The following is a 22,589-nucleotide window of genomic DNA, read 5'->3' as shown; positions in this document are numbered from 1 at the left end:
TGGTTAACCTTTCATTCACATGATAATTGTATAAACATTTATTATCATTCCAGAAGTGTTCACCACAGACCAGAGTCTCCAACACCCAGCCTTCTGTCTATGAAGAGTGACTGGTCCAAAGGAGAACCTCCTGAATTCAGTAATAAACCTGGACCTCCACACACAAAGTATGTGAATGAACAGAGTGCATCTTTCTCATATAAGACAGATAATATGTATCTACAGTATATACATGGGCTACGATACTGATATGTGATCTGATGCTGTTCTTAACATTCTTTTAATAACATTCATTTTCCATTATAAATGAAAATAAGCCAATTCTATAAAAGTAGTTAGTTGACAATAGGACTGACACAGGTAAGAAGAATTTGTGAAAATTAATGATTACAAAGAGGTCTGTAATTTTCTGACAAAAAAACATACTCCAGTACAGCTGTTTTTAATCTCTGGTGTCTCTCTGCTCTTCTATTGAAATGTTTACATTCTGTGGTCTAGGAGGACACCTGCTGGTTGATAAGAGCTACTACATGCATCTGCATCTAGTGTAGTCTCAGCTTTATGTTGGTGATGTTGAATCACCTCTATATTATGATCGTGATCATCATTGCTGTAGAGTGTTTGTTCAGTAACAGTGTTAAATAGCTCTATATTGTGACAGTAATCATTGCTATAGAGTGTTTGTTCAGTAACAGTATTAAATAGCTCTATATTGTGATAGTAATCATTGCCCGTAAGGGTCCATTTGGTTCCATTAGTACACTCACAGTGTTACAGACCTGTAATAAGGAATAACATAATTGAACCCAATGTGTCACATGATCACAACATGTTGACAGCTTGTAGATCTGTGTCAACCTCCCACTATGGAGTATAAGGGGGCGTGTCCACATGTGTCAACCTCCCACTATGGAGTATAAGGGGGCATGTCCACATGTGTCAACCTCCCACTATAGAGGCACACAGGGACTACAAATTTCACGCCCACTATTGAGACAGTGCACCCACGCAAGGTCCGTTAGAACGATGTACTGCAGCTGTCTATGCAATCTCTATGAGATTATTATGAGAGTTAGCCTACTTTTAAAATGATCCTACATGAACTGGAGTTGAATAAAAATATGTTTCCAAATGTATAGAGTGTCTTTATCAACATATCTTCTTGTTTTCTCAATAGTTTGTGTTTCACATTTAATTTGTCACTTGGATGGGTTACCCATAATGTTAAAACAGCAGAGGCGAGACGGCAGACAGACAAGTAGTCGCATTTCAGTGACATTGAAGAGGAGAATTCTCATCCCAATCCAATCCCGACTGACTTTGTTCATGTATATATTTTCTCATAGATAGGCTTATATACATTTTCTGCCTACCGCGGAGCTCCGACGGTATATGAAAAATTAAAACGTGTGGGTTTACCGTTGTTGTATTCACTTGCCTGAATGTAAGTTGGAGAAATAACCCAACTAAATGGAGGAGTGATATATCCCGACATTTTCAACTACTTAGTGAATTCTCCAGGTTAGTATTAATATACAAATAGTCTTGCAAGATGCTGTTTGGATAATTGTCCAAAAATAAATGGCCTATAAAAATTATACATGAGATCTGGGTATTGAAAACCTTAAGGGATGCGTCTGTGACGAATATACCATGCGACCACTTAAACTTTAGATTTCAGATGCTAGAACTTTTGACACACTGATGGAGTGAGTATATTGTAGTATAATGTGGGTTTTATATTGAGATGGCAGGTATGTCACATTAAAAAGGACAAATAAAACAAATGGGACACTTTATTAGAACACAAAAAAAAACGCTACAGCCTCAGTAGTCAACCAGTGAAATTACATTGACAGCTGTAGTACATCGTTCTAACGGACCTTGTGTGGGTGCACTGTCTCAATAGTGGGCGTAAATTTTGTATCGAGTATAAGGGGGGGGGGGGGGGGGGGTGTCCACTGGGGCTTTGTTCTTGGCCTACAATCATTTCCAAGCTCCCAAGTTGAAAATATTTGAACTCTCATTAAACAGAGAAAAACGCCACACGTGCATTTTTGCTATTTTGTCTCATTTGTTTGAGAAAGTAGGTAGCTGATATATTGCACTTTTACCTTAGCGCTAGGTATACTCTTGGTCGCTTGTTTTTGCAGAAAGAAAATTTATGCTGTATCCAAACATGGCAATTCAATTAAATGTTATTTAAGTGTCAAATCACAACAAGTGGTCTCAAGACACTTTACATGTAGAGCAGAGACCCGACAGTCCCACCCTGAGCAAGCAATTTTGCAAGAGTGGCAACGAAAAACTCCCTCTTAGCTGGATGAAACGTCAGGCAGATCCAGAGTCTAGGGTGGGAGGGGCCAGGCTCTGGGGGGTGGGGGTAGAGGAGAAGAAGAGATTGCGACCTGTACATAAGAGAGGTAAACAAAACAAATGCCATGTGTTATTTAGATGTGTCACAGTATGTTTTGTTATAAGTTAAACAGTATGCTCACATTGCCATTGTGTTGGTGGGAGAGAAGGGGGGTGTAACATTGTATGTCATATAGCAGGATTAGAAAGTTAACTAGATAATTGTGGAAAAAAAATATATTATATATGAATTATAACTGGATCATAGGATCACAAAAAACAATCTGCAGTACAGAATATATAGAATCAGTTATAATACTATTTTTATTGTCATTTCTCTTCCACATATGGTACCATATTAACTTTTCTTTAATCAATAAGCACAGTTACCCATTTTAAACCCATTACTCATGGGATATGCATACTGTTCAGTTCACACTGTGCTCCATATAAGTCTGTTAGACTTGAACAGCAGTTTTAATTGGCAAAACAAATGATAACAACTTCACCTTTTCCAAACATGAAATAAATGAATGAAATAAATGACATCCATTAAAGGATTTTAATATTAATATTATTTAGCTTAAATTATGAACAGTAAATTATCACTTTTTAAGCGACATGAAATGAAATTAATTATTGTTTTAACTTATCCAATGAATAAATGAAATGCATAGATTGTTCCCTTTTAGCAGCATGGCATGAATGCAGTTCTACTGCACTAGTCTGAACCATAGACTGTAAAAATGAATGGACAGAGTGGTTTCTACAGACAGATTTTTCAGCGATTTCAAATCCACCATCTTTCTATATCCGGTCGGAAATGCTAACGGAAATGAATGCTATTGGCTGCAAGGGGTGGGTCTTTACTCGGTAGAACCAGTAGAAACCCTAGAAGCATACCCTACTTTATCATTCATTTAAAGATTAATGGGACCATAATTTACTAAACACATATCATGATGGTTTAAAAAGGAGTTTAAACTAACGATTGAAAACATAAAATGTTTATGAAAAGGTTTACTAAGGTAATAAAATCAAAGGTAAAGTTCGCCCAAAACCTCATTGACTCAATTGATTGTATTGAGATTATAATATCGCTACTGGAGAAGGTGAAATAGCGACATCTGCTGGGCCTTTAATAGGAACAGCAGGCTGAACGAGAACCTGGAAGTGAGCTTCAATTCCAGCGAAGCGGGTTTGCCCCTTGGGCTGAACACAGTAACCTTAAGTAAAACCTCTCTTTGACAAACACAAATAATACAAAGTTATCCAAATGTAACATGTACACTTTTCACAACAACATAACATTACTCCAATTGATTTTTGTATATATAATATTATGAATTAGTGACACCATATTCTATATGGATTACTAATGTATTTGGTGTGACATTTATGGGTACATGGTGTTAGTGTAACCAAAATACATGCATCCATCGTTAAACCTTGAATCAATTTAATATTGAAAGGGCTGTCCACTGTGTGTGTGTGTGTGTGTGTGTGTGTGTGTGTGTGTGTGTGTGTGTGTGTGTGTGTGTGTGTGTGTGTGTGTGTGTGTGTGTGTGTGTGTGTGTGTGTGTGTGTGTGTGTGTGTGTGTGTGTGTGTGTGTGTGTGTGTGTGTGTGTGTGTGTGTGTGTGTGTGTGTGTGTGTGTGTGTGGCAGTAATATTCATGTTATTTTTTGGTATTCTGCTTTATTTTAGCAGTGACAAAGAGCAGAGACAGAGAGGATGCCCTGCAGCAAGGAGCCTGGCGTGGGATTTGAACCACGGCCGGCTGTGGTATGTTCTCTACCAGGTGAGCTACCGGGGCACAACCCTCACAATGGCCCGGATTCACTAAGCAATTTACGACCATATTTTGATCGTACCGGCATTTACGACAATTCCTACACTAGTAGTCAGATTCATTCATGTTTTTTTGTCTGTGATTTGAGCGGAAAATCCGACTGTTCTCAAGTCAGCCCCGAGGCTGTCTTACCAGGGATCAAAGCTGTGCGTATGTCGTCAGAATGCTTTATTCTTCATGCAAAATCAATAACAACAGTGCCAAACCTCAAATAAAATATAACACATATAAAAAAGAAAAAAAATATGTCAAACGATGTAGGCCTATTGCTTGTAGCCTATGTATAATATAGACATGATGCAGATTCCACCACTTTTTATTTATTTTCTAGGCTATCAGTTGCATTTAGAGCTGAATTATTAGGTCCCTCAGTGTGATTGCCAGTGTCGGCCAAGCGGGCCATCTCAGCCAAAGTGTCGTGTAATAATGAAAATAGGCTATCATGCTTTAATGAAACTGCGGAGGCACTGACGCACCTCCAGTGTCCGTGTTGCGGTATTAATTTATAATACTGTAGGCTACTGTATATTGATCACATGAACACCACACACAACAGCCTAATAAATCTTACCATCTGATGAGGAAACTAGTGGATGAAAGCTGTGTCCAGAAGATCCATTCCCCATTCCGACATAGAGCAGTGATATATTAATCCAAAATTAACACATTGAATCAATAAGTAATCAATAAGCTCTGGTCCATAATCGGATAGCAGCGTTCCACTTGTATGCCCTGATGTAGTGACATGTATACATGATCAATGATGATCTAATGATGTAGTGATATGTATACATGATCAATGATGATCTAATGATGTAGTGATATGTATGCATGATCAATGATCAACTTCTAATGATGTAGTGACATGTATACATGATCAACGATGATCTAATGATGTAGTGACATGTATACATGATCAATGATGATCTAATGATGTAGTGACATGTATACATGATCAATGATGATCTAATGATGTAGTGACATGTATACATGATCAATGATCAACTTCTAATGATGTACTGACATGTATACATGATCAATGATCAACTTCTAATGATGTAGTGATGTAGTGACATGTATGTATACATGATCAATGAGGAACGTCTAATGATCTAGTGACATGTGTGAAAAAGGGATTAGAACAATGCAAATTAACTTCTCAGGAACGCGCTTGACGTTTTACGACCAGCTAGCAGCCGCCCAGATTAATCATGACCTACACCTGTGATCCGCACGTTTGAGGCATATACGCACCCCTTTGTGAATTACACGTCAGTTTTAGCTTACAGAAAATACACCTTCCTTTAGGAACTTTATTTACACCTTATTTATGACCAGCATAGTGAATCGGGGCCATTGTCTTCTAATGATGTAGTGACATGTAGACATGATCAATGATGATCTAATGATGTAATGACACGTAAACATGATCAATGATGATCTTGATGTAGTGACATGAAGACATGATCAATGATGATCTTCTAATGTGTAGTGACATGTAGACATGATCAATGATGATCTAATGATGTAGTGACATGTAGACATGATCAATGATGATCTAATGATGTAATGACACGTAAACATGATCAATGATGATCTTGATGTAGTGACATGAAGACATGATCAATGATGATCTTCTAATGTGTAGTGACATGTAGACATGATCAATGATGATCTAATGATGTAGTGACATGTATACATGATCAATGATGATCTAATGATGATGTAGTGACATGTATACATGATCAATGATGATCTAATGATGTAGTGACATGTAGACATGATCAATGATCAACTTCTAATGATGTAGTGATGTAGTGACATGTATACATGATCAATGATCAACTTCTAATGATGTAGTGATGTAGTGACATGTATGTATACATGATCAATGAGGAACGTCTAATGATCTAGTGACATGTAGACATGATCAATGATGATGTTCTAATGATGTAGTGACATGTAGACATGATCAGTTGTTGCTTATGTGCAGACATTCAGTTTGACAATGTCTCTATCTCCCCCAGCTCACCTCTTCATCTGACCAGCCAATAGAAACAATTTGATTACCACCACTTCATCTGACCAGCCAATAGAAACACTGACTTAAATTCAACAATCAAAGTTCCACGTCCACCGACCAGGACCACTGATAGACATCCGGCGTCAACATGGGGGGTCGCATTTCTGAATGCTCTCGCTCTAGCGCCAAAACAACGGCAAGGATTTTCCCACATTTTCTTCTCTTCCTCCTCTGGATTACGGATTCGTACCTTAATTCACCACGGAATTTACACCAGATGGAGATGGAGAAAAATGTACTTGAAAAGAAGGAATCCCATAACGATTTCTACCTGCACAACGGTACGGAGCGGAAACATCTTGGTTTTGGTACTGGGGCTATATACTCCACGTTGACCTCAAACCCGGATCGTAAGAATAAACCCCCGAATGGTCGGCTGGATCGAAGGTGTATGATCTTCCTGTGTCTACTGCTTTCGGGAGACATTCAGCTCAACCCTGGTCCTGTCTTCAAATCCTTCAGTAGGTTTTGTGATCTGAACGGCCTCTATCAGCTAATTACTTCTTCTAATTATGGGAGAAGAGTCTAGGACGTGTGGAGTGTAGTCCAGGGTGTTTTAGGGAAGTGAGAAGAGTCTGGGACGTGTGGAGCGTTGTCCATGGTGTTTTAGGGAATTGATAAAGAGTCTAGGACGTGCAGAGCGTTGTCCAGGGTGTTTTAGAGAAGGGAGAATAGCCTGGGACGTGTGGAGTGTTGTCCAGGGTGTTTTAGAGAAGGGAGAAGAGTCTGGGACGTGTAGAGCGTTGTCCAGGGTGTTTTAGAGAAGAGAGAAGAGTCTGGGATGTGTGGAGTGTTGTCCAGGGTGTTTTAGGGAAGGGAGAAGAGTCTAGTACGTGTGGAGTGTTGTCCATGGTGATTTAGGGAATGGAGAAGAGTATAGGACGTGTGGAGCGTTGTCCAGGGTGTTTTAGAGAAGGGAGAAGAGTCTAGGACGTGGGGAGTGTTGTCCAGAGTATTTTGGGGAAGAGAGAAGTGTCTAGGGTGTGTGAAGCATTGTCCAGAGTGTTTTATGGAAGGGAGAAGAGTCTAGGACGTGTGGAGCGTTGTCCAGGGTGTTTTAGAGAAGGGAGAAGAGTCTGGGATGTGTGAAGCGTTGTCCATGGTGTTTTAGGGAAGGGAGAAGGGTCTAGGGAGTGTGGAGTGTTGTCCAGAGTGTTTTAGAGAAGAGAAAAGAGACTAGGACGTGTGGAGCGTTGTCCAAAGTGTTTTAGAGAAGGGAGAAGAGTCTAGGACTTGTGGATCGTTGTCCAGGGTGTTTTAGGGAAGGGAGAAGAGTCTAGTACGTTTGTTGTCCACAACGTTTGGACAATCAGTCGTTTGTAATGAGGGTAGGCAGCAACCAAAAGTCAATGATTAAATGCTTTATAACATGTTATACTTCTTGTTATAAAGCATCATAGCATATAATTATACAATGTTACAAACTGATATAAAATGTTTTTTTTCACCAACTACTCAATTTTCATTCCTTTTAGCTTCAGAGAAACACTTTGTCGACCGACACCAGCCTGACCTGATTCAGAGAGTGAAGATGGTGGATCCCATCCTAGATCTGCTCCTTGCTGATGATGTCATCACCGATGAGGGCTACAGTAATGTGAGGTCTAAGTCCACCACTCAGGAGAAGATGAGGGAACTCTATCCACTCCTGAACTCCAGCAAAGCCAAAGACATGTTCTACAAAGGTCTTGAGGTACATGAGAAGTTACTTCTCAATGATATGTAAGTAATTTTCATTTACATTCAGTCCAAACATTGCATTCGTATGAGAGATTAGAAGATACCTTTTCAGGCCATGATGCTTTCAGTGTTAATATGAATCATTATCATGTATCCTCTTCATTTCTAAGAGGTGCAGTTGTTTTTATGTTTTTATTGTTGTGGTGCAAACATAACATGAGCTCTAAGTGAGGTGATCTTCAATAGACAACAACATTTCTTCTGGAGATGTTGTCTTCTCTAATACAGTCATTTTCACTTTGTTCATTATCAGTATACTGCATACTACTGACAGATGTTTGGTGCTATAGGGCCATATAGTATTTATATAGGATTGGTAGATTTATATATATGGTATTTATATAGGATTGGTAGATGTGTGTGTGTGTGTGTATATATATATATATATATATAGTCATCTAGCATTTTTTTATTCATTTTTTCATGTCATATGAAAGCAGGGAATCATAGCAAAATAATATTGGTCAATAAGATTGAGTGAATAGTTTTGAAACTACAGCTTATAGAACTGAAGTCAAGTTAAAACAGACTAGTGATACCTTTCAAAACGATCGGGTAGAAATAGCGGATTTTACTGCGATTTCGCGATGTTTGGATGGAAACTAAGGATTTTGTTAGCAATGCTAGCACATGCTAGCTCTAACCTTATATTTTAATACATGTTTATGCATTTATTTCATATTTACATGTCGATTTAAGCTCTGAAATTTCTGTCAGACATACTCTGGTACGTGAAGAGTCTAACTGGGCTATAAACTCATTTTGTGTAAAAAAAAATATTTTTGAAAAAAAAAAGTTTTTCTCCTTTCCTGAACAATGGGCACCAGCGAGATGACTGTCCTCCAGTCAAAAATGGTCACATATATATATAATAATGGTAGATTTATATAGAGTTAGTATGACAATCTTTTTACATTTCACAGCAGGGATGCTCAGCCTTCTCATCCAACACAACCTGAAAGAGCAGCTGCATCATCTGTCTCAGGTGAATGTTGTCTAAAGTTGATTGAATCTAAAGGGAGACTTTTCATTTAGGTTTATCGTGACGCGTTGTGAGCTTGTAGATCTGCTATTTTCAATAGACAATACAGCCAGATCTGAATGACTGTTAAAGCAGTTTGTGTAAATGAGTGAATGATTAAGCACCTAACTTGTAACATTGCAACTAGGCTATGTTAGATTTTAATTGCTTGTCATTGTCACTTGGAAATAAAATAGGTGTGCATATCCATGATGTAATATTATAAAATGTAATATTTTCACAGGGATTATTTATTAGTGTGCTAGATATACATTTTGGAGTGGATACCAGATACCTGTCAGATGGTCAGACAATGCTGCTCCGCAGGTCTAGATGGAACAAACGGGTGTAGCCAAAGTCTACACACCCTCAGACCTGACAAAATATCTGAGCGGGCCATACACTGAAGTCAAAGTCACGATAGAATGATAAATGCCGAAAATTACGGTGATCCTGCTGTACACCCATTATTTGGTCTACACCACTTTGATAAATGAGGGCCAATGTTTTGAAGCCATCAGATTCAACCTCTCACGGGCCAAACACATAGTATTAGATGTCCTGACCCAGAGAGACCAAGTCCTTGCATAACGGGAGCGGCCACAGCAGGATCTGTGTGACAATGGCCCCAGAAATGTGAGATACCCCTAACCACATTCAATACATATACATATACATTTTAGGCCAGGGACTTCTACTCAAGTGAATTTGTTAAAAAAAAAATCCACCCTTGTTAAGTGAAGTCAAAATAAAACTAATGTGTGATACTGTATATTTCATTACAAGCCCTCATATGTGTTGCTATGACAATCCATATCAGAGTCACTACAAAGTAAAGAAAACACTCCACATAGGTTTACATGTCCGCGTGTGTTCAAATCACTATATCACATATTCCCATTCAAATATTTACATTCTCTTCTAGAATGTAGAGGAAGGTCCTGGCTTCAAGTATGCCAAGTTTTAAACCTCCCAGGGCTTCCATTGTGAATCTACATGAGTTTACATTCCTCAACCTCCAGACGGCCAGGACCCCAATTTTTTGTTTGGGCTGTGTATAACTTTTCAAATTTAAAATATTTTTATACAAGAATCCATGTATGGGAGGCCTTAGAGATAGAGATGAGGAGAAACAATGTTGTGTTTGTTCCTACCTCCGGTAGGGGTATCTAAAAACGAAAGCCCTTTTTGTCTGTTTGTCACTGCCCTATGTCAGCTGCAACAACTGCTGCAGTCAACTCCTTACGTGGCATTGTCACAGGCTTGTCACAATTACGTTTTTTTTTTTCTCAAACAAGCTCAGTATTTTGAGACATTATGCAGTATTCTTTTAGAATTCTGGATGAGGCCATGTTCACACAGTCCACATTGTGTCAGTGGGCTGCCGTAGCTTAATGAGTAAAGAGGCCTTCTGGGAAACAGAAGGTAAGGAGAGATGCCATGTGTGTTTTGTTTAACTTTTTAAACTTTTTCTTAGCTGTGTAAAGCTGACCTTTAATTATTAATTAATTTTAATTAATAATTTATTTCACTGTTTTATTATTATTAGGGCCCGAGCACTGCACAGTAGTGCGAAGCCCTATTGAAATTGCAAAGATTATTATTATTATTCCCCCAAATGAATCACGTTTTTGAGGGGCAATACATACTCAAAAAGTTGCGCAACTTTGCACACACATCACAAAAAGGGGCGTGGCCTATTGGCTCAATAGCGCCCCCTACGGTTTCATCTACATGTATGAAAATCGGTACACACCTGTATCATGTCGCAACTTACAAAAAAGTCTCTTTGAGCCATGACCTAAACCCAACAGGAAGTCGGCCATTTTGGATTTATAGTGCCGATTTATAGTGCCGACAACCCACGGGTTGTACTTTAACAAACTCCTCATAGGCGGATTGTCGGATCCGCCTCAAATTCGCTCAGAGGACACAAAAGACCTTAACAGTGAAAAGTTATCAAAATCTTTAGTTTTCGTAAAACGGCGTGACCGTGGCAAAGCGTCAAACTTCAACACCAAACAGGAAGTGAAAATAGCTGATCTACAATTCCTATTGGCTGGCCTTTAAACAGCCATAACTTAGGTTCGCAACATGCTACCGTGTACAAATTTGGTATGTGGACTAAGACCACCAATAGAGCACTGAAGTCTTACGTCACTGCCACTAGAGGGCGCTGTTTCACGGGTTCATGGTTTTATTTTTTGTGCTGAAATCCCCATTTGGGAATCTTAGATAATGTCATATAAGAACTGTGTTCCAAACATAAACACACCACCCCGGCGTTTTTGTCAGGGGGGTGGCTCTGCATCGTTTATGATATTCATTCATATTTGATACAGCCTGTTTCTGTCGAAAATGGAATGAATTCTGCCTTAAAGGTCTTAAGAACTACTACTTCCGGGTCTGAAATCACTGTCCGTACAGCAGCCGCGTTCATGGGAAATGTAGTCTTTGGGTTGTTTGACTTGTTTCTAGAGTTTATATTGTGTTACTCTTTGGGTAAATGTTTCAGTCGATGCTTCATATCCATATGAGTAAAATCACCGGGTTGGTGTTTATTTTTGGAACACAGTTCTTATATGAAGTGATCTAAGATTCCCCAATGAGGCTATCAACACAAAAAGTAAAGCCACAAACCTGAGAAAAGCGCCGTCTACGGGTTGTGACGTCAGGACTTCGGTGCTCTATAGGGACGAGCTGTAATTTCTGAAGCCCCGCTCCCTTTGTCTTCCTATTGTCTGGGTTTAAACAGCCATAACTCCAGTTTGCAGCATGCTACCAAGTCCAAATTTGTTTTTTTGGACTTAGACCACCAATAGGGACGGGCTGTTATTGCTTAAGCCCCACCCCCTCTGTCTTCCTATTGGCTGGGCTTTAAACAGCCTTAACTCCAGTTCGCAGCATGCTACCGAGTACAAATTTGGTATTTGGACTAAGACCACCAATAGGGACGAGCTGTAATTGCTGAAGCTCCACCCCCCCTTTCTTCCTATTGGTTGTGCTTTAAACAGCCATAACTCCAGTTCCCAACATGGAAAACCTATGGAACTCCCTAGATACATTTAGAAGGCCAACAGGGACAGGCTGAAATTGCTGAAGCCCCTCCCCTCTGTGTTCCTATTGGCTGGGCTTTAAACAGCCATAACTCCGGTTCCCAGTATCAAAAACCTACAAAACTTCCTAGGTAAACTTAGACGGCCAATAAAGAGAGACTGAAATTGCTTAAGCCCCACCCCCTCTGTGTTCCTATTGGCTGGGCTTTAAACAGCCATTACTCCACTCCCCATTATCGAAAACCTACGAAACTTGCTAGGCACACTTAGACGGCCAATAGGGACAGTCTGTAATTGCTTAAGCTATGTAGCCTAACCTTTCAGCTGATTGCCATACAGACTTATATCGTGGACAGAGCTGCGAGGGCCCGTTCATCGATGCTTGCAGCTTTATTCAGAATTTAATTTAATTTGTCTATTGCTGATATTATGACACTTTTTCAGTACATAATTTTTGTTGGTGATATTACTTGTTAGATTCAGATTTGTATTACTAAACATACATTATCCACTTAAACTCACTATATATTTTGGATTTTTCAAAATAGCCGATCTACAAGCTCACATAGCGTCGTTGTGAGCCTGTATATCTGCTATTTTCAAAAGATTTTTATACATTTTGAACACTTGAAATGGGACATTCTGCCTAATGAGTACCTCTACTTTTGGAACACAGGAGAGGTTGGAGGGAGGATGGATTCTGACGCTGTGCCGAAAAAAAAAAGAAAAAAGAACGAGGCTCCTCCGGAGTTTGACGACGACTACCTGAGGGAAGCGGAGAAGAACCTGACCAAAGAGGAGAGAGAGAGTCGCCGACTGGAGAGCTTGGCTCTGAAAGAGAAAGGCAACGGTCGGTTCAAAGCCGCGGAGCACCGGGAGGCCGAGCGCTCCTACACGGAGGCGTTGGGCGTATGCCCGGTGTGCTTCAGCAGCGACAGGGCGGTTCTGTTCTCCAACCGGGCCGCCGCACGCGTCCACCTGGATCTGAAGGACCAGGCCATCGCTGACTGTTCCAGAGCCGTAGAGCTGAACCCGGACTACATGCGGGCTATCCTGAGGAGGGCCGAGCTCTACGAGAAGACGGACAAGTTGGACGAGGCTCTGCGAGACTACAAGACGGTCCTGGAGAAAGAGCCGGGACAGAACGCAGCCAGGGAGGCCTGCATGAGGCTGCCGCGGCAGATCCACGACAGGGACGAGAAGCTAGGTAAGCTGAAGGACCTGGGCAACATGTTCCTACGGCCGTTTGATAGTTCTTATTTTTTGCCATACCTTTTTGAACGGTTTGTCACACAGACTTGTGAGTCGCGTCACTTGATTCGGTTGAGAGTCCTTGTCCTTCATTGGAGTTACATAACCCCGCCATGATATGCGTTTAGTAAAATATGATCCTATTCATTCTTTTAATTAATGATAAAGTAGGGTATGTATCTACATTACATTACAGTCATTTAGCTGACGCTTTTATCCAAAGCGACTTACAATAAGTGCATTCAACATAGTTAGGGAACGAAACTACCACTCACCAGAAGTATTAAGTGCATTATCTTCTAAAACAAGCAACTAAGAGTATACCTAGCGCTAAGGTTAATAGGGACAGGCTGAAATTGCTTAAGCCCTGCCCCCTCTGTGTTCCTATTGGCTGGGCTTTAAAAAGCCATAACTCCGGTTCCCAGCATCGAACACCTTCAGAACATCCTAGGTCTACTTAGACGGCCAACAGGGACAGGCTGAAATTGCTTAAGTCCCGCCGCCTCTGTGTTCCCATAGGCTGGGCATTAAACAGCCATAACTCCAGTTCCCTGCATGCTAAACTTCTGAAACTTGCTAGGTGCACTTAGACGGCCAATAGGGACAAGTAATCGCTCTGGACAAGTAAGCTGTAATCGCTTACGCTATATAGCCTAACTTTTCAGCTGATTACCATACAGGCAGAGATGGGCGAAAATACATTGAAAAGTATTTTGATACAAAATACAAATACTGGGTCAAACAATTGATCAAAATACAAAATATAAATACAGGTCAGAGAAATGTATTTGAGATACAAAATACAAAATACGTATTTTGTATTTTGAAAATACACAAAATACATTTAATAAGAAATTATGAAATGATTAGTTATTTAATATATTGATTGCCAAATATTAAATCAATTGCCTGTCAGAATTTCTAAGAATAAATTGACCATACAAGCAGAGTGTTTTTGATGTTGTTTGGCTTTGGAGCATGCAGCCTAAATGTTTACCACTGTGTGTGAAAGCGCATGCCAGAGTTACCGTTATCATCAAAAACTAGACAACTATGGCATGAGACTGAATGCACAGCTGCCTCTACATCTGTACTTCAAAGCCTGCAAAACCGCTCTGCCAGCCTAATAATAATAATAATGATTAGGAGAAATTCTAAGCAAATCAAAGTGCTATAACTGTATCAAACATCCACCACCACCAAATTACATTGAAAAAAGTGGCAATTATCTTTGAACTGCATGCTGTATATACATAGCATCACAAATAATATTAGGCTTGTCTGACCATTTATGTGTTATGCAGTAATTTACAAAAGTAAACTATCTTTAATGCATAAGGAAACCAAACCTTGTGGCTGTGTTTGTCATATCCATGGACATGGTGAATAAACAAAGCTGCACTGCACAGATTCCACAACTTTATTTAGTAGATTATTTAGTAATCAATTCACATCAAGTAAAAAACTGAAACTGACTCCACTATGCTGGCTTCAGTGGCTTGTGGGGGTCAGGTTTGTCAAAAATAAATACAAAATTGGCATGGACATATATTCCAGAAACACATACAGCCCTATTCTGTGTGAGATTTGAACAAACCACTAATTACGGAATTAGGACTAGGCAAGAGGCGTTTCCCCGCAAAATTCGGTATTCTGTGGCACCCCCCTCACCCGCCAAACACCTGAGCTACCCGTTACATTATGCATAGGTGTGGTTTGGGCGTTACAATGATAAAACCAATCACCGTGCCAGAAGCCATTGCCTTTAAAGGGTCTACACCATGAATTTCATTTTATTTTTTGGTTTTTAGTATTTTTTGGGCTCCCCAGTGTCTCTTGTACCCCAAAAAATATTTTTTTTTAACATTCAGTCATTCATTCTCATTTCAGAGATTTTCAGAATGGGCGTGTCTGAACAGGCCATTTCAGAATGTGCAATGCAAGTGATGTCACAAACATCAATGATGGCAAACCCAATGTTAAATGAAAAGTGCCCGAATCGCTCCGAAACTTTTTCTACCCCCCCTAAGTGGGGGTCTACGAACAAATATCGGGCTCGGATTTTGGCTCCGCCCCCCGGAAGTGGGTGAAAGAGGCACCTCAAACACTTGGTGGAATTGTTCAAAAATGTTCAAAGTGTTTTTTTTTTGATTTTGTATTTTTCTTAGATGCTTCTTTTTTTTTTTTATAATTTTTTTTATTAACAGACAGAATTGCTCAGTAGCCCCCCCCTGCCCAAGAGGACGTTTTGGTATTGCAGCTGAAAGTGCTGTATAAGCCAGAGACAATTGACTTGGGATGAGTATATCTGAGTGATGATTTAGGCTCAAACCTTTTGAAAAAGGTTTGAGGGACATACACCATATGATATTAAATATCAAATATTTTTTTTAAATTCATGGTGTAGATCCTTTAAGAGAAGACTGCGCTAGCCGTCATCCCCGATCCAATATATGCTCTAGCCTATTTCCCTGTCTGCACTGTTGCCTGGTCTGATTATTATAAGCCACATTGGGCTTGTTTTCCTTTTTTATTTTATTTTATCCAAATACATTTTTATATTAATTTGTAGCCTATTGTGTTCACAATAAGCTTGTCATATTAGTCAGTTCCGGAATATTATATGAAAGCCATTTAAAATATTTATACTATTGGTACACACCAGCTGCTCCCAAATAATTAATTACATCATGTTGCGACAACGCTCCTACAGGCACCCATGGACCTCCAGCTGGTCGACCACAGGGCCGGGCGGTGGTACACAGACATACAGTAGCACATGGGTATAATAAATTGGACAGTTTTAGGAAAGGTCTATATGTACTCACTGTTATTGTTCTATTTCCACCATTCTAATGGATTCCAGGGGTGTGTAAACATAAGTAGCTCCATAGTTTCCTCTGAAGTGACGCAGTTAAAGTTAACTTACATCCATATTGTCCCCGTTATCTTTCATCATCCACCTTTGTTCAGTAATCCCGAACAGAGCTACACTTTAAGTTTACATCAATCATCTAATAGCCTCTCAAACCCAGACACATTGCTGCGATGCGTATGTGCGTCGCCTACCTACCCAAAATAACAGACATACAAGTTATCAAAGGCGCTGCGTCATGTCGTGTCGACAGCTTACAGATCTGTTATTTTGGACAGCATAAACAATGAGGCGTGCGCACGCCACGGAGTAGCCTAACACTAAACCAAAAACATTACATTACGTGGTCAACAACATACTAGACATGTAACTTGCTTGGAGCTTTTAATGCAGTGGTTCTCAACCTGTGGGTCGAGACCACAATGGAGCACTGCAACGCCTGGCGAGCTTGTAGATCTGCTATTTTCACAATATTTATCTGTGGAACCGAGTCAAACAAAATGGGGGGGTCCCCAGTTCAAATATGGTTATTTTGGGGGGTCATGAACATAGCGTTTACGCGGGGAATATAATAATAATATAGGCTAATATATATAATATAGGCTATAATATAATATTCACCCGCAGCATGGGTTTAACGAGACAGCAGCCAAAATGAAAATCACACTAGATGATCGATCATCTTATAAAAAATGTAAGTGCTTAAGATTTTAGCCCAAACCCAACGGGACCCGACCCGGCCCGTTGGCACCGGCTGAGCCGGGTCTACGTTTTTTTTACATCCAAATAAATTCACATATTAATTAATTTGTAGCGTAGGCTATTGTGTTCACAATAAGCAACTTGTCATATTAGTCAGATCCCCAAGAGTATATGAAAGCCATTTAAAATAGTTATAGATTCTTACACAGCTGATGCCAAATAATTAATCAACAGGGCAGCGCAACCCAAAAGTAGGTCAAATCAATCAATCTGTCTTGTCATGACGGCAGCAGCGGAGAGACCCCTTTAAAGTTTAAACCATAACATGACATCTTCAGACTATTGAGCTTTCTTCATGTCTTTTTCACCTCAAAGTAAATGTTGGATTATTTCTTCAAATGAGAGCACAGGCAGCGGGCAGTAGGCCTAGAAGGTAACATTGGATGTGATTTCTCCATCGCAAAAATGATTACGGTTATTCTATGAAACATATATTTCATAGAATAACCATAATCATTTTAAAAATGGTTATGGGGCAGTGTATATATTTATATAGCCCTATTTGCTCCAAGCTGTTTTTTAAATAAAATATAGACTGTTGGAATAGGGTAGAATGACTCCTGTTCTTAAGGAATTACCAAGATTTAATGAGAAATAAGGCTTCTTTAGAAAAATGACTGACGGGCTGGGCTGGGCTGGGCCTAATTTGTCAATTATTAGTCGAGCCGGCTGAAATATTTAGGGGATATGAAAGCTCTAGTTAGTAGTTTGAAGTGCTCATGTGGCTAGTTGCTTCTTTTTGTTTTCATAGACCTGCGGTTGCTTATTTCTCGCCAAGGCTGGCAACACGGCTCATGGTCCAACGCACAAAGCCATTGTAGTGTCTGTGTGCACTTGGCAGGTGCTTTTAGAAACCGGCGGGTGGTATTAGATTCCACTATCCCCCCTCCCCAAGCCATACCCATGTGTGTCTGCAGAATTGCAATGTGGGGGATATAGCAACAACACGCCCACGGGCACACCTCCACGCGCAAATAACGGCGTCGGCATAATGGTGACGGGTAGAGCAGGTGCTAGAATAACCTATTGGGGCGGCGCAGCTCCATTATCCGGATTTAACGTGGTTTAGAGGGGGGAAAAAGTGCTGGAGAATAGGGCGGATAGGGCCTAGCCCTAAATGTGTAGCCTACTAGTGGACAAACATATGTATTTCCGTACTCATTAAATCAGTGTCCTACCTATTCTGAAAAAAAATATATACCTGGACACTGGAATTTCAATTACTGGTAGTGTGTGTGCTCGTGCTCATGTCATGATGAGTCAGATATATCCATATTTGGAGATCGCTGATGTCATCAGTTCAAGGTCCAAAGTTGTGCTTTATTGGTGTTCTCTCTCTCTCTCTCTCTCTCTCTCTCTCTCTCTCTCTCTCTCTCTCTCTCTCTCTCTCTCTCTCTCTCTCTCTCTCTCTCTCTCTCTCTCTCTCTCTCTCTCTCTCTCTCTCTCTCTCTCTCTCTGATTGTGTAACATTTAATAAGTTCAGCTTATTAAACTGATGATTTTATTGTGCAGATTCTTCAGAGCCCCGTGGTTCAGTTCATGCCATTAATGAAGCACATGATGGAGGCATAGTGGTGGCTCCTGTCATCTCTGGAGCTAACATCGGTGGTTCAGTCAACATCACTGTCAACACTACACACCAAGGTACACATTGTAACAAAAATCACTGTCACCACTACACACCAAGGTACACATTGTAACAAAAATCACTGTCACCACTACACACCAAGGTACACAATGTATACACTACTGTATTGTTTACCAGGCTGATGTTTCAGTTCTACTGGCAAAATATATCGTCTCCAAACTTGGTTTGTGGACATAGACCACCAATAAGGGCCGGCCTCAATTGATTAAGCCCCGCCCCCTCTGTCACAGCCATAACTCCAGTTTGCAGCATGCTACCGTTTCCAAACTTGGTTTGTGGACTTAATAATAATAATAATATAATAATAATAAGGGTAATAATAATAATAATAACTAGAAAATGTGCTCCTCGGAGCACAAGTCTCCGCCAGTACTGTTCCTGATTAATCCTGTCTTACCTATTCAAATACTTGTCTGTCTTCTTCATCTTCATTGTCTTGAACAGTTTCAGCAGTTGATTGGTGTGTTTGATCAGCTTTGGCCTTCTGCGCCTTTGTTTGACCAATGTTAGGTGTTCTCAGAGGGACACAACGTTTTTTGAAGTGACACACCTATTTATAGAATTGTATTTCGTCATGCATTCCTCTAGCCAATCAAAGGCATTGGTGTCAACATATTAATACGTATTAAGATTTCGGTCTTGTTGTGGGATCAATTCAACTCTAGTCCTCTTCTGTGTTACTGTTGTAGATGAGTATGCTTTCTTAGCTTTGGCCTTCTGCGCCTTTGCTTGACCAATGTCAGCTGTTCTCAAAGGGACACACACACGCACGGACGGGTGATTTGGACTAGAAGATACTGTTCCAATCAAGATTGATTGATCCTGTCTTACCTCGCTTCAAAAACGTAAACGGCTTTTTGAAGTGACACACCTTTTTATTATAGGATTGTATTTCGTCATGCGTCCCTCTAGCCAATCAGAGACATTGATGTCAACATATTGACACGTATTAAGAGTTCGGCTTTGTTGTGGGATCATTTCAACTCTAGTCCTCTTCTACGTTACAAATGTAGATGAGTATGCTTTCTTAGCTTTGGCCTTCTGCGCCTTTGCTTGACCAATGTTAGGTGTTCTCAGAGGGAAACACACACGCACAGACGGGTGACTTGGACTTACTGAAGGTACTGTTCCAATCAAGTCTGATTGATCCTGTTTTACCTCACTTCAAAAAGTAGGGGCTTTTTGAAGTGACACACCTATTTATAGAATTTTATTTCGTCACGCGTCCCTCTAGCCAATCGGAGGCATTGGTGTCAACAAATTGACACGTGTCACGTGGAGCTTGCCCAATGTTAGCTTGGCTAACAATGTTTGCTCACACAAAGCGAAAACATATTCTCCACCTTCGGCGGAGACAATAACGAGGAATCCAACGGTATAGATTGGAACTCAATCCCACCACCGGAAGTGGGTCAAATTGCAATTTTGCCCCCACTATAATCATTTATTTGACCCTACCTCCCGAACACAAGGTCGCACATACTTATTTCGTTTTTGAGCGGTGTAGCCGCTCCTATAAGTGGGTTTGGGACCTATCCGTGGCGAAAGTTTTTCTTTCTGTTGCGAAAATGTGTCTTTCGCTGTACTGTGATTGGCTGATTGGCTGTGACGTACTGTGATTGGCTAGCGAGACGCATGATGAAATTAATAACTCATAAATAGCACCACTCACTTCAAAAAGAAAATACTTTTTTTTTTAAGTGAGCCTCCATCACTGTGATGACCACTGTTGTTTTTGAGCACCGAGCGGTGCAAATATACAAGTGTCACAGCAAAGGGTCTGAATACTTATCTTTGCAGGACGTGCTGTGATTGGCTAGCGAGACACATGATGAAATTAACTTAAAACTTCGCTCATAAATAGCACCGCTCATTTCACACTGGGTGTGATTTTTGGGCGGTGAAACCGCCCCTATAATTGAGGTTTGGATATTTGTACAACAAATCCTGCGCTGTGATTGGCCAAAAATGTACCCCGCCTAACCCTGCACCGTGATTGGCCAATCACAGTCTATTCAGGACTGTGATTGGCCAGTGTCACATGACACATGTGCATAGCCCTATATAAGAAACCATAACTTTAAAAAAAACATACATTTGTTTTTTTTAAGTTATGGTTTCTTCCAGTGTTTCAATAAATGTATTTATTTTTTGTACATGATTGGTTGACTCCATTCAGTATTGTGATTAGCTAGCAAGACACCGCCCACTTCACACAGGGTGTGATTTTTTAGTTAGCATCCTACTTACCATAGGGAGCCGCCCCACCCATCCCCATATAAGGGCATGACTGCATGGCCCTGTCTGCAGTCACACCTGTGTCTGATTTCTGTACAGAAATCACACACAGAAATAAAGTGAGAGAATGAAGTCAAGAATGCCTAAACTAAAGTATAAAGATGGTGGAATACCAGACTCCAAACATGAAAAAACACGGGTGCAGTGGCGTAACGGAGGGGCAGCAAGTGCTGCGGTGCGGGGGGGCCACCAGCAGGGGGGGGGCCCCGCCTGCGTTGATACAAATATTTCTACAGCAAAAAAAAAGAAAAAGTTGATTTATACGCGCGCGGTGTTGTGCACGCACATGTACGTGGGCCTCATGTGAAACTCCCGCGGGGAGGCCCCGCGATTCTGCGTTACGCCACTGCACGGGTGGGTATTGGGGGGGGGGGCTTTCAGGATGGAAGTTGTTGCCTTTATGTGCGTTTATGAGCCACACGCTCAACTCTGACCAATCACTGTCTCACATCTCAGCTTTGACAGGAGAAGACGAGGCAAGACGAGACAAAGCCTCCAAACTGAAAGGTAATGTGTGTGTGTGTGTGTGTGTGTGTGTGTGTGTGTGTGTGTGTGTGTGTGTGTGTGTGTGTGTGTGTGTGTGTGTGTGTGTGTGTGTGTGTGTGTGTGTGTGTGTGTGTGTGTGTGTGTGTGTGTGAGACAGGGCCTCAGTCCGCTTCTCCGGAAGTACTCTGCCTGAACACGGGGAGGCTCTTGCACATGGAAGGACTAGAATCTGTGGGTTGTCTCCTGGCCGGGCTCCTCCTTCGTCTCACCAGGCCCAGGACCTGAGCGCTGCGCTGCGCCAGATCCGGTGCACCGCCCCGATCCAAACATTTCCTTCTGGCGTGATGGTTCCTTAGGTCGATACCACTAGATTGGGCCGTCTAATGGTATTAGCTCCACTTGCGGTTTGCTGGAATGGCCCTCCTAAAGGCCTCACCGTGGGTTTGTTGGGCTTCTTCCTCACGGAAGACACATCCTGGGGCGCCAACCCATACTGCTCCCGGTATGCCGTCTACATACCGGCTGTCACCCGTCTCTCCGGTGGTCACCAAACTATTCCTGGTTTTCACGTAGTCTAATTCCTATGAGCCACTATAAATAGAGTCACTAACTATAAAGAATACATCACATGGATGCACCTGGGATGTATCATCAGTGTTGTAGCCTGGGGTCATAGGGTGTTTCGGGTCTCGCAACATACACCCTCGCCCAGGTGACCCAGCCCATAATTAATTATTATTAGGGCCCGAGCACTGCACAGTAGTGCGAAGCCCTATTGAAACTGCAATGATTATTAGGGCCCGAGCACTGCGCAGTAGTGCAAAGCCCTATTGAAACTGCAATGATTATTAGGGCCCGAGCACTGCACAGTAGTGCGAAGCCCTATTGAAACTGCAATGATTATTAGGGCCCGAGCACTGCACAGTAGTGCGAAGCCCTATTGAAACTGTAATGATTATTATTAGGGCCCGAGCACTGCACAGTAGTGCGAAGCCCTATTGAAACTGCAATGATAATGAATCGTGTTTTTGAGGGGCAATACGTACTCCAAAAGTTACGCAACTTTGCACACACATTACCAGTGGCGAAAAATTACGGATTTTAAATATATCATAAAGGGGCTCAATAGCGCCCCCTACAAAAGCTTGTGCTTCAAGCCCGAC

General features: G+C 41.1%; 1 protein-coding gene across 5 annotated transcripts in view; it reads left to right on the top strand.

The window, feature by feature from the left end:
- LOC308092288 (uncharacterized protein) overlaps nucleotides 1-22,589 on the top strand; it is a 93,949-nt gene that overhangs the window by 17,861 nt on the left and 53,499 nt on the right. For 4 of the 5 annotated variants that reach the window (XR_013933782.1, XM_080438135.1, XM_080438136.1 and 1 more), the window contains exons 2-9: nucleotides 54-167; nucleotides 4,062-4,155; nucleotides 6,234-6,750; nucleotides 7,765-8,011; nucleotides 8,953-9,014; nucleotides 12,783-13,313; nucleotides 18,507-18,638; nucleotides 21,397-21,447. Coding sequence is in view for 4 of the 5 variants with exons in the window: in XM_080438135.1 (XP_080294261.1) it covers nucleotides 6,378-6,750; nucleotides 7,765-8,011; nucleotides 8,953-9,014; nucleotides 12,783-13,313; nucleotides 18,507-18,638; nucleotides 21,397-21,447 (1,396 nt within the window). In the remaining variant the exon portion in view is untranslated. The remainder of the gene's footprint in view (nucleotides 1-53; nucleotides 168-4,061; nucleotides 4,156-6,233; nucleotides 6,751-7,764; nucleotides 8,012-8,952; nucleotides 9,015-12,782; nucleotides 13,314-18,506; nucleotides 18,639-21,396; nucleotides 21,448-22,589) is intronic. The other variant, XM_080438138.1, reaches the window with a different exon arrangement.

This window comes from Gymnoscopelus braueri (assembly GCF_963280865.1).
Source record: "Gymnoscopelus braueri genome assembly, chromosome: 1".
NCBI classification, from domain to species: domain Eukaryota; kingdom Metazoa; phylum Chordata; class Actinopteri; order Myctophiformes; family Myctophidae; genus Gymnoscopelus; species Gymnoscopelus braueri.
This window is presented reverse-complemented; position numbering and strand designations above follow the sequence as displayed.